We start from the raw sequence: 15,498 nt of genomic DNA, 5'->3' as shown, positions 1-15,498 counted from the left end.
AAAGTTCTTAAATTTAGGGGAAACTGGGGCAGTAGTAAATATAGAGTAGTTGTAACCACTGATTTTTATGTCTACACAACTTGGACTATTTAAAATTGGAATTAATCGTTTAGAACCTGTAAAATTTTGAGTTTTTAAAAATATTCAAATATATTGTTCGTTTTTATTCTTTTACTTCAAAAGAAGGCAGTAATGCATGAATCTTAAGTTTACGCAGTATAGATATACGTAAACATTTCCCGTCTATTACCGGCGCAGAGACCAAATGATAAGAAATATCTAGGGGGAGGTGGGGCTATTTTGAACTGTCGGGCTACATTGATATACAAATTTTCGCATATTCCTAAAGGAAGCTGACCCTTACAATTATTTTATTTAGATCCACAAATTGTTTTATCTATCTGAATTATATTGCCTTAAAGCCCAGTTTCCTTTGGAAATATGCGTAAAAGTCGTATATCATTGTAGTCCCATCTAACCCTATCAATTTAGCCCCAAAGCTCAAAATGGTCCACCTCCCCCTATTTATTTATTATTTTGTTTAGGTAATAATTTATTAAGTACCTATTAATAAATGTTGACGGACGAAATTCAATTTTCCAATAATATAGAAGTAAAAAATAGAGCTTAAAGCAAAGCTGATAAAATTTATTGAACATAATGTTTTTAGGAAATGCAAAATGATGAGTAATTGTAATTTCGCATTAACATTAAAATATTTATTGATGCGTTCTGTTCTTGCTAATTGATGTTATCTAATTAGAAAGCATATGTGACACGTATTCTGACTTTTTGCAATTTTTTATCATATTGCTTTTTGATATGCTATTCGAAAAAAAAATGTTTTGCTTCAATTGAAATTTACAAGCCTGGAAATCTCTCTTTTATCCGATTTTATCATATTAACTTTATGTGAATATTGTGAATTTAATTCGGATGTCACCTATTTCAAAAAATTTTAACTTAATGTTTTTAGTAGCAGTAATATATGTATAAACATTTTTTATAGGAAATTACTTTACATTTCACAGAGGATTCATAAAGGAATTATAGAATCATTTATATTATCAATATTTTACGATGAAATGAAACCTCAAGCTTATTCATATGTAATAAAAAAAAATTGATATTACAAAATACAGTGAGTGTCAATAGTTTGTTGCCTAATGGATGTTTGAGAAATCAAGTGAAAAAAATAATAGAAAAAAATACTTTTCCAAATTTTTCTTTTTGCAGATGAGTTCCTTGTAATCCATAGATATTATTTATAGTTTTCAAAAAAATTAATTAATTTTATTTCATATCAAAAATAATTGTTTTCCAAAAGTTGGTCCTTTTTGAAAAATCAAAAGTTTGTTGCCTCATTAAAAAAAACTAATTCAAAATGGTGAAAACGTGCAACCAACTTTATGTAAACCGGTTACATTTTGAGCTTATGTCATTTGATAGGCAAATGGTGAATTTGTACATTTTTAAGGCTGTCAATGTTAAATATATAGGTGTAAGAGTGATGATAAATAACAAGAAAAAATCAGTTTTTTGATAATTCATAATTTAGGTTATAATGGCAAATTACAAAAAGTTGAAAGGTGGGATATTGTCCAGAGATACTGCTGGAAGGAATCGGCGTCGCTTAATTGCCAAATTTTATGGAAATTCATGAAAAGTTATACATAAAATGGTCAAATATTATAGTTATGAGGCACGAGTACATCTGAAAAACGCTACTGGTAGACCCAGGGTTTCGACTCAGAAAGTCGATAACCGCATTCTAGGTATCTCTGATAGTAACCCCATGATGTTTGCTTCAAAAATTCAAAGTCGGCTGCTTACAGAAGGCATACAGGCTTCAAAACCAACCGCAATTTAATGAAAGTGGTAAGAATAATTACTTGGATTGCAGGTTTTCATTGGTAAACAAAACCAATCTGGTTAAAAGGTTGTAAATTCACTTGGAGCATGCTAAAAACGTAAAAATACAACCTCTTACGCAGTTTGGTTTTGCTTACCAATGGAATCTTGCGAGCCAAGTACCTATTCTTATATTTTCTTTCATTTTGAGTTTGATTTTCGAAACATTTGAAGCCTGTATGCCTTCTGTAACCAGCCGACTTTGAATTTTTGAAGCAAACATCATGGGGTTACTATCAGAGATACCTAGAATGTGGTTATCGACTTTCTGAGTCGAAACCCTTTGTCTACCAGTAGCGTTTTTCAGATGTACTCGTGCCTCATAACTATAATATTTGACCATTTTATGTATAACTTTTCATGAATTTCCATAAAATTTGGCAATTAAGCGACGCCGATTCCTTCCAGCAGTATCTCTGGACAATATCCCACCTTTCAACTTTTTGTAATTTGCCATTATAACCTAAATTATGAATTATCAAAAAACTGATTATTTCTTGTTATTTATCATCACTCTTACACCTATATATTTAACATTGACAGCCTTAAAAATGTACAAATTCACCATTTGCCTATCAAATGACATAAGCTCAAAATGTAACCGGTTTGCATAAAGTTGGTTGCACGTTTTCACCATTTTGAATTAGTTTTTTTAATGAGGCAACAAACTTTTGATTTTTCAAAAAGGACCAACTTTTGGAAAACAATTATTTTTGATATGAAATAAAATTAATTATTTTTTTTGAAAACTATAAATAATATCTATGGATTACAAGGAACTCATCTGCAAAAAGAAAAATTTGGAAAAGTATTTTTTTCTATTATTTTTTTCACTTGATTTCTCAAACATCCATTAGGCAACAAACTATTGACACTCACTGTATACCTATTGGCTATTGCAAAAGTAGGTTTTTTTTTTAAAAAAAAGGCCAATGAAAATATATTTCGGTAGTTTATAAAAGAAAAAAATGGTCAGTGGAAAATCAAAATGTTTTAGAACTTCTTAATTTTCCTTTTATTATCAAATTGCCATTTTACTGATCAAAAATATTTATTTCAAATATTTCTGTTTCGTCGAGTTATCCGATTGGTTTCTAGGAATAATACAAAACTCTAGTCAATCAGTGAACCTAATAAGACTAAAATATTTGACCCGACAAAATATTCAATTACACGGTGGCAGCCAAAATCCCGAAAGCCAAAATCCCGAAAGCCAAAATCCCGAACGCCAAAATCCCGAATTTTCAAAATCCTGAAAGGGATGAAATTAGATTAAGGAAAATGCTTAGAATAATTTCTCAAGACACAGAAGATTTCCCTTTGCCTCCAACAAGCGCAAGTACTATCGTGGGAGTAGCTGTGACACTTTTAAGAATTCGGGATTTCGGCTTTCGGGATTTTGGCATTCGGGATTTTGGCTTTCGGGATTTTGGCGTTCGGGATTTTGGCATTCGGGATTTTGGCTTTCGGGATTTTGGCGTTCGGGATTTTGACCGGGACCCCAATTACATGAGGATAATGGTTAAAGAAACATTTTCGAAATTTTATTAAATCTTATAATAATTTTCAAGGTGATAACATAAGCCTTGGAATTAAACCATGGAATAAAACCAAAAAAAAAAATCTTCAATCCAGTTTGTTAATTTAAATGCCGCTAAAGTGAAAACAATGAAAGCAAAATGTACAAAAAATGTATCAATGAGCTTTCCGATCACAGTTTGCACTTCAGTACAGGTATACAATGAATTTTATAAAATAACAACTGCAAACCACACTTTCATTTTGTGGCTTTTTTCTTGGTCATGTACCAGGGAGAAGTAACTTTGATGAATTATTATTGTTTCAAGAAACCAATCAATCTCTTTGCCTTGTTTTTTTTTTAAGTTGTTTTTTTTTCTTCTCTTACCGATCCATCCAATTTATCTCATTATGGAACTATTTTTGAAATTTGCTTTTTATTAATATGCTGTATTGGAAGAATAATTTTTTACATTTGAAAAGATTGATTTAGTGTGTTTTGTGGAGATTGTAGAATTGGCCATCTCCTACTGTGCCTTCGGGTGGTACCAGAAAAAAAGAGTCTACCTTGAAATTGAATTGATTTTTCACCGCTTTTGCCAATGTTTTATTTATCGGGATACATTATCATACCACGAGGGGGTATTATACAAAAAAAATGTTGCCTAATGAAGGAAATTTCTTCTTTTTAGTCGAATACGATGATTGAATCATTTATTTGTCTATTCTTGTTCAAAAATCCAAGACAAAAAGACACGTTTTAGAGTCCCGAGAAGTCCAACTGTTTTGCCCATAAGAAAAGAACAAGTCCATGGAGAAATATCAAAATTTCATAAAGTTAATGTATATTATCTGATGATCGAAATATTTCGCTGTGGAATTGGTGATTTCATCGATGAACAAGAAGTTTTCGGGCGTTTCACAATAAAAATGTACTAGCTTGTTGAATGTTAACTGTTTACATGATCTTCCTCTGGAGGATTGATTTAAGACCACTCACTCCCACCATTGTATATTTATTCCACCTAATAAGCGTGTTTGTTTATTTGTACTAGGAAAAAAAATTTGTAAGTCAAGGGTAAGTCAAAATTTGTGTATAAATTATTTTTCAAATAGCGATAAAATCAATTACATCTCTCATACCCACTTCAATCATACTCAAACACAACATAAACATACTGCAAGGAAAGAAAAACATATAAGAAGTATGTGAGAAGGAGGTGAAAAGTGAGGTGTATTTCGTAATAGGAATAATATTGATTTGTAGAGATTGTTGTTCAATCAATTTTCCAATCTATTTTTCACCTCCAGATTTGTATGGATGGAAGTCGATTTATGGGATGGAATTATTGGATTACTTCCTCTAAACCTGTTGTAAAAATCTCCGGAGGAATCCGAGAGAGCGTGATTCATCTCTTTGGACTTACAATAGAGAAGCCAAATTGAACGTCTATTTTATTGTCAAAAATGGAGCAGTTCTAACAAAATTTTCAAAAAATAAAATATTATTTCCCGGATACTACAAAATGCTTCTCTTAAATAACTTGGCACATTTTTTTAATCCTTTAAAAATTTTATTTAAAGAGTTAAAATTTTTCTTAGTTGCAGATTGAAAGTTTTCTCATAAACAATATAGCTGGGATGGCTTTTAGAAAATTGTATAATGCATATTTTTTTTACAATTCGCACTTTTGTACTAAGTTTGACCACGAATTGAATAAACATAACGAATAAATAATTTAAAGTCACTCCCCAGGTATTTTAAGTTGAATTTATTGCACTTTTTTAGTTTAACAATTCATATTTAAAAATTAAATTTGTAGTATAATCTGCATTAAGATTATACTACAGAAGATACGCCCAGAGACTGGCATAAAGGGATCTACTCCCGATGAAATAGGCCACGCCCTTAAAATAGTTCTATTGAAAACTAATGGTATGAGATTTTAAGAATTTCTTGTTAACGAAAAACTAGGTGTATTGGAAATGGAAACTATTTGAAAAAAAACCACATACAACACCCCTTGCAAAACCCAAACCCATTTAAAACCACGCCCATTTAGTACTATATTTTCCTATAGAAGAGCCCTATCTCTGGCATGTGTTATAAAATAGTTGATGGTATAAAAAAATCATATGTATTTGAAAATATTTTATGTGAATTTTATGAGGTATTCGTTCTTTATTCAAGTCTAGGGGATGTTGTTTATTCATTTGGAATTAGAAGCCTTTAAGCTCCGCCCAATTCCATGAACTTTTTTAATAGGGCGTGATATAAAATATTTTTGGTATAACAAACTCATGAGGTAGCCTCTCTAGAAATAACCTAAATTTATAAATAAAGGTTTGAAGTCAAGAAGACTTAAAAAAAAGTTAATAAGGATTTCTTTCAATACTATTACAATTAATGGATTTTATTCAAGATTTCGAATACCACCTCAGAAAAAATTAACTCAATACAATATACATATTGCTTTTTTTTAATTGAGCCTTCCAGCTGAGTTTCTCTTTTTAAGAGCTTTTTGTCCAAAAACGTAAGTTGCAAAACATATTTCAAGAAGCTTTGCAGCTTCAAAAAACAAGTTCTTCTGGAGAAGAATAGAGAGTTTTATCTTCAATTTTCTAAAAGAAGCATTTGTGAGCTCACATTGAGAATCATTTGGGGAATAATACAAGTTCAATAAATGATACGAAATAGACGATTCCTTTGATACTTGTACCTGTGAGATCTCTATGCTGGGTCTTTCTCATAAATTGCTTCGAGAAAATACTTCAAAAATTGATTCGATTTCTCTCCATTGACTAGATTTCATATACATAGCATCATTAATAACGCCTAATGCTTTCATTATGTGAATTCCGACGCGATAACTTGAAAAAAAAAAACGATAAGTCTTTTTTTCCTTCATTCAACCTTTAGAGACCTCCACCAATAATTACGATTGATTGACCTGCGAACATTGTCCATTGAGTTCCGATCAGTTAGATAAGGTATTTCAATAGAATAATGGATTACCCTAGCAAAAGTGTGATTGTAGGAAATGTAGAGAATTTCTTTATGAAATACATCTTCTCAGACATCAAGAGGATTCCATTGCAGGTTAATCTCACGTTGTGATAGGAAATTGCATTTATTGTGAAACGACAGACAATTGGAAAAGGGCATCATCTTTTGATATTCCACCTAATTTTACTATGATCTTTCAATAGAACAAATGCTTTGTATCTTCAACAGGTTATTGTTTAACTATGCTGTAGTAGAGAAAATTCTATTCTCAAGACATTCCCTAAAGGGTAAATAGCGGAAGAGAGAGTTAAGAAAGGCGCGAGCATGAACACTACGGCTATTTTCTCCACAAAGCCTCGTAATTCTTGAATATTTAACAAAGTGTAATTGTTTCAATCATCTACACTTTCATGAATAATGAAGTGTTTTATCAATTTTTAAACAAACACTAGAGAAAATGTCTCCAAGAGTCTATTGACATGGCCATTTCGCATTCAGAAGTGCACACAAAATAGGCTTCCCATTGACGACGACGGTTGTATTTAATGAGGAAGACCACATTCCTAATGTAAATTGTATAACATAAGAGAGAGGCATTATACTCATCTTGTGCGGCACAAAACAGAAAACCATTAGCTTTAACCATGAATTACGCACTTGAGCCGTCTATTTGAAAGGCAAGCAACAACGCGAATTGGGCCAAGAATTGATTGGTATCATGAAAAATTCACCTGAAATGATGATGAGATCGAGCCACAGTGTTATCTTCAGGTACAAAAGTGAAATAGAGCATTTCACTGCTATATAATAGATTAATTTTGCAAAGTCATGATGAATTGAGTAATAAGGTAGATTGGGTAGATTAGTTGTTCTGGGATTAAGACAGTTACACAAGATGTTATAAGATGTCTGTAACATTGGAAGATCCAAAGTAAATTTCCCATCTTCGGCATAACGCTCATCGTTAAATGTTAAATGCTAATATTGATTAGATCCCAACGATCCCAATAACTTAGCATTTGCATAGAAAACTAAGATACATTCTGAATCCAATCAGAACATGAGAATATAAATAAATTTTCGTGTTTGTGAAAATTTGCCAGTCAAATCATTCTGTTTTCTATTGTCATTCAAATGCGATTTTGGAAATAATGGAACACGAAACTTTCTTGATATCATTTTCTGAAAATAAATACATTTCGTTATCCTAATATTCGAATATTAAAGTAAAAATAAAATATGTTCGTCTGAGAGTGATTTACGTGAGTCATCGAACACCTAAGATCAATATCTCGAGTCCTTTAGTTTCTAAAGATCAACAGCGAGCAATAAAATATTACGACTGTTCATTTTCAAAACTTTTATAATAATTAGTAAAAAAATATATCAAAAAGTGTTTTAATTCAGAAAAAGAACCAAAAAAAGTAAATTAACCAGATAATGTATGAGTCTAATTTGCGAAGAAAATCTAGAAAGATGCTCATATTAAAATTGGTTTTGTAAACAATAATATTGACCTTAAGTTTCATCTCGTTATTTTTTGGAAAATTTTCACTTATGTTGCCTTTGAAAACAAATCAAATTAATGCCCAACGCACAATAATATTTGTTTTGTAAACATGTTTTTGACATTTCAATGAGAGTGAGTGAAATATAAATCTAGTCATCTCGTTCACTCTCATAGGAAATTTTCAAAACATATTTACAAAACAAAAGTTATTGTGCGCTGGGCCTAATGCCCAGCGCACAATAACTTTTGTTTTGTAAATATGTTTTTGAAATTTCAATGAGAGTGAATGAGATGTAGATCTAGTCATCTCGCTCTCACTCATAGGAAATTTTGAAAACATATTTACAAACAAAAGTTATTGTGTCATAACGCACAATAACTTTTGTTTTGTAAACATGTTTTTAATATTTCAGTGAGAGTGAATGAAACCTAGATCTAGTGATCTCACTCACTCTTATAGGAAATTTTGAAAACATATTTACAAAACAAAAGTTATTGTGTGCTGGGCATTATGCTCAACGCACAGTAATTTTTGTTTTGTAAACATGTTTTTGATATTTCAATGAGAGTAAGTTATATCTAAATCTAGTCATCTCGCTCACTCTCATAGGAAAATTTGAAAATATATTTACAAACAAAAGTTATTGTGCGCTGGGCATTATACAAAGCATGTTTTTTTGTTTTCTTGTTTACATTTTTAACTGCTCGAACTCCAAGAGAGAGTAGTTTTCACAATCCACTTTTTACATTTCATTATCATCAAGAACTATTCATGTACAACTTACCCTATAGTACAACCATCGCCGTCTTATCGTTGTTATCTACTTCTAAGGCAAAACGATGGGCAATAAAAGAAGTGACGGTTAAAATAATTATAATAAATTTTAATGTAGTAATTTGCTCAAACTCTTCATTCTCAATTTGATTAGAAACTTGGCAAAATGAAACAGGGGTATGGAATATGCATACCCCTTTTGCAGAATATGGCATAGTCAAATCAAAAAACTATTTGCGCTTTAAGTAGAGGTAAGATCTCCGGATAGAGAGAGAAGATATATAATTAAATGTAGGACTAAACCACGTTTGTTTTACCCTAGGGGAAACTGGGGCACCACCAAACACGGGGTACCACCAAACACTAATTTTTATTTCTAAACTACTTGGACTATCTCGACCATTCCTTCAGTGGACGAGCATCCCTATAGTGCCTATAAATTTCTATCGGTCTTATCCTCTGATATCCAATATCCGATTAAAAAATCGTAGTGTTTGGTGGTACCCCGTGTTTGGTGGTGCCCCAGTTTCTCCTAATTACTGAAAATAAAATGCGAATGGACCCTCATTAACATACAAACACCTAAACAAGTAATGGCTCAAATTATCTCATTTCTTTATGAAAAATATAATATCTCTTATAATCTTATAAAGATTTTAATCCCAAATTGTTTTCTTATTAGAGAGTTATTAAATCTGCTTAATCTATCTTTGTTGATGTTAACTAAGATTAAGAACATTCATTTCAAGGCATAACTTTTATATGATATTGGCAATAAAATCATTTTGATATCGACTTCATAAAATTGACAAAAAAAACTCTGAGACGTGGCATTCCTTAATCTCCTCATTCGAAGACTATGCAAATGAATGAGAATTCACATGCAGAAAATGAATCTCATAATTTCCCCAAATTGATCTCCTATCGATATAAGACAAATTAATCACATGCGACACGTGTAATTTGACACACCAATTTCCACTTGAATGCATCAATGGATTAATTATGTAAATCCTTGGAACTCGTTTTTTTTTCGCTAGATCAAAAGAAGTGTGAACCGCCTGTACGACTAAAATATTTATTCACTCGGAAATAGAGACACTAATCAGTCAAGATTTTGAAATTGGAAGAAAAGTATCTTGTATGGGTTCTAAGTTTCACAGACGATGAGGAATGAATGGAACGCAAGAAATTGTGACCAAAACTGTGGAATACCAAGGTTCACTGTACACCTCATTGCGACAAGGTGATGTAGCATCAATCTTCGAAATCGTTGAAATATTTCTGTATTTATTCGGATAATTGTTATCTTCATATTTCAATCATAGTTATGTTTGAAGAAGGAATTTTTCGTTTTTGTCACTTGAATTGATTGCCTGTCGAGAGTCTTATCGTTTATTCAACTTATGTTTACGCTTTCAGAGATTGGGATTATGTTGTAGCATCTTTCTAAATTACATTGTGATGTGAATTGCAGATTTTAGATAAAAATCAATTTATTTTAATCCCAAATACTCTGGTCAAATAAGCTTAGCCGTTTTGAGTAAACTGAAAGTGAAATTTGTCACTCGGAGGTCACTTTTAATTTTAAAATATTCTCCCTACAATATTGGATTAAAATGTCATACAATGCTTAAGCTCAAGCACAACACTTAATAAAATATTTGCCGAAAGAATTGAGCTGTGGGAGAGACAGAGATAAAAAGGGGGCTCTTGAAGTGCATGGCGAGGAGCAAGAGTTTACTTTTGAATTGGGTAAGAGAGTGCTTGACATACACGCGGGACAAATCAGTCATTTTGATCAATTAATCTGTCCCAGAACGGACAGCTGTCGAGAGATATGGAACACATACGAATCTCCCAAACTCGCTTCTCTGTTCTTCGATGCGGCTTCGATGGCACTATAGAAAGGACTCCTTCCGCTCAGATGTCTGGTTGTTTTGTACCCGTGGGCCATACCCGAAAAAGCATCAATTACAGCGGTGTCAAATAATTATACCTAACCTGAGATTTCTTTTTTCTTTATTCTTGTATCTACAGACCATCGATAAATGAATCATCTGTGACAGTGGCGGCCAAACTTATCCGCGCCCCCATTAAATTGAGTTTTAATGTGGGAAATGTTGGATTCAGATTTAGAGTGTGGCTCAGAATGTGGAGGACCTGGACCACCTCCAGAGTTTGTGATTCCGCCACCACCTCGACCACCATTTCTGCATGACGTTGCCTCTTGTTCTGAGGATCCACTTCCCAACATCGAAATGTGCGAAGCTATTCCGGTAAGTCTAATTTTGTGTCTTTCCCAGACTTTCTTCCTTCAGAATATGTGAATTGAGAACAAAAATTACTTCTACCCTAAAAAGCACTTCTTTTTAGGATCCTTTCTCCAAATGAATAGGACCTATCCGATAACATATTGTAAAATTTACATTCTTATGCCCTAGACACACTTACGACTTAAGCCGAGAGACGACATAGTGGAAAATGTTGAAAATGCACTTTAACCATTATTTCTAATATAATTACGCTAAGCCGTCTCTCGGCTAATCCTCATGTCTGTCAAGGCCCTTACCCTCCCCAATCAACATACAAAACATATTTAAAAGAAACTTAAGTACTTTTTATAGCAAAATTATTTTTAAGTCGTAATCAGTAATCGGTTTTCAAGGGGTGATCCGTCTTCAAAGAGATATTCAACACTAATGCCGGCTTCAGACTGGAGGTTTAGCCCAGTTTCCGAAGATCTCAAAAGTCTTAATAACATGCAATTTTATTGACTTTTCAAAATCTAATGAATCTTTTGCCCTTAATATTTAATCCTAAACAACAATTCCCTAAAAAATCATGCCTGATAAAGAATTAGAGGAGTTAATATAGATGGCTAAGCCTTAGGTCTGAAGGCCGTATAAAAGTGAAAGCAAGTAACATCTTATGATTAGGCGTGACCGCAAACAATAAGATCCTTACGACTACATTAACAACATATTAAATATCGTAGAATTATTCCGGTCAAGTGATAATTCATTTCTGGGCCCGATATCAGCCTGAAATTAATTGTTTAAAAGTTGAAACATAAAAGAAAGCCTAAACACCCTGACTTCAGGCACCATCTGGCATCTACGGTATCTGGCATCTACGGTAGATCCGAAGTGTAGATTATACGCGTAATATCGCTGCACTGAGTCAAATAGTCCTTTATAAAGCTTTAAAGAGAAAAGCTTAAGGCAAATAAAAGATCTGAAGAAAGGTGGATTAGAACGCGATACATTTACATACCTTTCAAAAACTACGGTAACTCCACTAAATGTCTAGTCTGAAGTTCATAATAGTTTACAACGTTTCAATGGCTTATGGGGCAAGAGCATCGGACAACTAAGGTTAGCAATCAACGGCTGTCGATCCTCAGCCACTCAGATAGATGTTCCGGATCGCTCCCAAGACAATTTCAGGAAAGATTCTGAATTGGTTTTAGCCATTTTGTCTTAGGCGTGCCTTGGTGTTGACACCTCACCAGAATGGCTTAGGGTAAGTGTGCCAAATTCCGGCCAGCTTGCAATTCCGGCCACCTTTTTTGTTCCTCGAATTTCCATGAACTTTTAGATTTTATGTACTCTAGAGATTATACAATGCAAAAGAATATCAAAAAATGTAGCTTCGACAAACGAGATGACGTGAAAAAGATATTGGAAGAATTCCCAAAGGGCAAAGAACTATGAGAATAAAGGTGGCCGAAATAGGGCACCAAAGCTATGTCTATATTTTTATTCATTTTAAAATGTATTTAGAATGATTTTAGTGTAAATAAAGACGGTAAACTCTTTACAAGGTTCCAAGCAACACTCTTTCAGAAGAAAGAATAAAAAAAATCAATTTGAATTTAAAATATTACATTTCAAACTTGAGACTTTGACGCTTGCATGCAACTATGCCGAAATTTGGCACACGTACCCTACATAGTTTTATTACCGTAGATGCGAATAACAATGCCCCCCTCTAAATTTCGTAAACTTTTTCTTAATTCTAGCCCTTAAGGATGATCTTTACCAATCGAACATCGTAGATCGAATCGATGAAGACTATCCTTAAATGCTAGAATTTAAGTAAAGCTTAAGAACAACAGAAGCGGTGGAAAAAAGTTATCCGCAACTATGGTACGTATAAGTATTTTCGGAATTTAAGAGAAAATAGAGGAAATTGAAGCCACATAACTTCAATTCGAGATGTCCTTATTATTCTATTACGATTTTCCATTAACCAGGCCTGGTAATAAGAGAATGGAGCTTCGGGTTTGCCCAAACACTGCCGCTTCTAGTAACTTAGCTTAGCGTAATCTCAATTTAATCCACAAAAATGGTATTACCTTGGGCATATTCGGATTTCAGAGCAGTGCTCATCGTCGAAATGTGAGATGTGAAATGGAGGGCAAAAATTTGTATTAGGTGAGGGTGTGAGGGTGCGCCTCTCCTTCCATTCTGGGATATTCCTCATGATTGAATGGGTACTTCATCTCTATGCCCAAACACAGAGGGGTGGAAAAAAATGTAATTTGTGATTCCGCCTCTGAGAGAGAGAGTCACTTTTTCGCTTTTGTGTCGCTCTTGTGTATTTCATAATAATCATAAATGCCGAGTATGTAATATTCGGCATCATCATAATTTTATACAATAATTCTACGTCGTACTTACTTTGATATTTTCTCTTTTACCATTTAGCACAATGGGGTGTACAGTCTGGTATATATGTCTATTTCTGGGCCCCTTTTTTCTTGTCTCTCTCAGGGATCCCTAGCACACCCTTTCCACGTCCCAAATACCGTGTGTATATCTTTTTATTCCATTTGCTCCTCACAATCTGGCGGCATTGTTGATGGGAATGAGATGCCTCGGAAATCTTCCTCTTCTTGTTTGTGTTTACAGATGACAATCACTTATGGGAGTTGCACGGGGACAGGGGTTCTGTTTAAAATGGAAATTTTATTAGGACAGAAGAGTTTTTGGGGTGATTAGGGGGGATGGATTGAAGAGGGTTGTAGGGGTTTTTTTTTATAAAAAAAAAATGTATAGAGGGCACATAGTTGTTCACATGACATTCCATTGGATGAGAATGGTGGAGAAAATGGGTTTGTTGGTGGTGAAAAATTGCAAAGTGAAAGAGTAAAAGCAATTTAACTAACTACTGTTGACATTTTCGTGGCTTTCAACACTCCATTGTATGAATAAACAGACATTTTCATTCTTTTCTATATGCTGTTTTTCCACCGCGACCTCATCAAATTCCACCACATTGCTACATTCTTCTCACTTCACTTCAACCTGCCTTCCCTCGCCTATGGCCTATACTCCCGAACACAGCGACTCTTGTTTAATTTTCTGTTTCGTAATTATACAAAGTATTTTTTTTTCCATCCATACACCATAGTTACACTTTGGTTCATGTTGTTCTTCTGCATCGGATGGGAGTACACAAAAAAAAAGTACGAGAGGGAGCCCCACCGTTCAAATACCGAGAATCGTATTTGTCCGGGGAGTAGGGCTATGGGAGGCATGGCAAAAAAAAAACGAATACAACATCATCAACATTAGTTACTGTGTACTTTTTATTGACTGTGTTTTTTTTTCTTCGTGAAAAAAGCTCCAACGATCCCAGATGTGACCTGATTTCCAATAAAGTTCACTTCATCGTCCCATTATTGGTGGATCATGTATAAGAACACTTCTTAGATTCGTTTGCTTCCTCTCACACTCACGGTCATGTCTTCAGATTCCTCCATGTTATCTCTCTGTGCAACAATTTCGAATGGAATTTTCATTTGTGTCAACGGCAAACCTACTCCGAAAAAAATAAGAATCCATGCGAAGGGAAGGGAGGGTGTGCAAAAAAAAAACCGAAGGAAAAATACTGAAAATAGCATCACGAAATGTATCGAAATAAAATAAGGAAATACCTGCCTGAGTTTGTAACATCCTATGGAAATGTGTCTGAGTGCCCTGTAGGGCTTGGATATGTTTTGTAGAATGGCAACGAAAGTGGAATATTGTCCCCTATTCAGCATTTATTTTTCAAAAATTTAAATTTCATCCCCATTTCCCCAGAAAATCCCCATCAAGTAAAACCATCTCATGGCATCCCCGCATAATAGTTGAGTGTGGGTCCATTCAAATTTGAAATTAATTAGCAACATTACACTCTCGTTCAAATAAATTCTTACTGCATTTGGAGACATAAACAGAGGAATAAAAAAAACACACTATGAGATGCTAAAGAAGCTGGATAGGAAGTTTTGAGACGAGTTTTTATCATTTGCACAAATGAATTTTTAATTGGCTCAATCCACAGCTGAGGGTGAATCTCTTTTCCGGCAAGTGCTGGTAGAAGGGTCTGTCATTCGGACATTTTAATGATTTCAGTAACTCTGATGTTTACGAATCTCTGTGTTAAATTTGCATTCCAAAATAAATAAATAAAATATGTGTGACGAAAAATTTGAAATAAAATTTATGTTTTGAAAATTTCAAGTAGGGGATACCGGAGCAGAATTAGACTGTGGATTGTTATACTAGTTAACTTTAGAACAAATATTGAGGAAATACCCACAGTAGGGTTCCTCAAATTTGAACGTTTACAAGTTATATTAAAAGAAGATTATTCAAAGGAATGTAAACTTTTAAAATTTGTAAATAAGATTAAGTTACAAAATGAAATTTAGTTGATTCATGTACAATAGCGACTTATAAAATTAATATTTGATCTATAGATTTACTAAAAAAAAATGTTATT

At 33.4% G+C, this 15,498-nt stretch overlaps 1 protein-coding gene across 1 annotated transcript in view; it reads left to right on the top strand.

The window, feature by feature from the left end:
• Positions 1 to 15,498, top strand: part of LOC129805635 (uncharacterized) — a 108,553-nt gene that overhangs the window by 13,498 nt on the left and 79,557 nt on the right. The window contains exon 2 of the mRNA XM_055853680.1: positions 10,762 to 11,000. Within this exon, the coding sequence (XP_055709655.1) occupies positions 10,833 to 11,000 (168 nt within the window). The 5' untranslated portion in view covers positions 10,762 to 10,832. The remainder of the gene's footprint in view (positions 1 to 10,761; positions 11,001 to 15,498) is intronic.

Source organism: Phlebotomus papatasi, chromosome 1, assembly GCF_024763615.1.
Source record: "Phlebotomus papatasi isolate M1 chromosome 1, Ppap_2.1, whole genome shotgun sequence".
Classification (NCBI taxonomy): domain Eukaryota; kingdom Metazoa; phylum Arthropoda; class Insecta; order Diptera; family Psychodidae; genus Phlebotomus; species Phlebotomus papatasi.
Note: the sequence above shows the minus strand (reverse complement) of the source record. Positions and strands in the feature narration are given on the sequence as shown.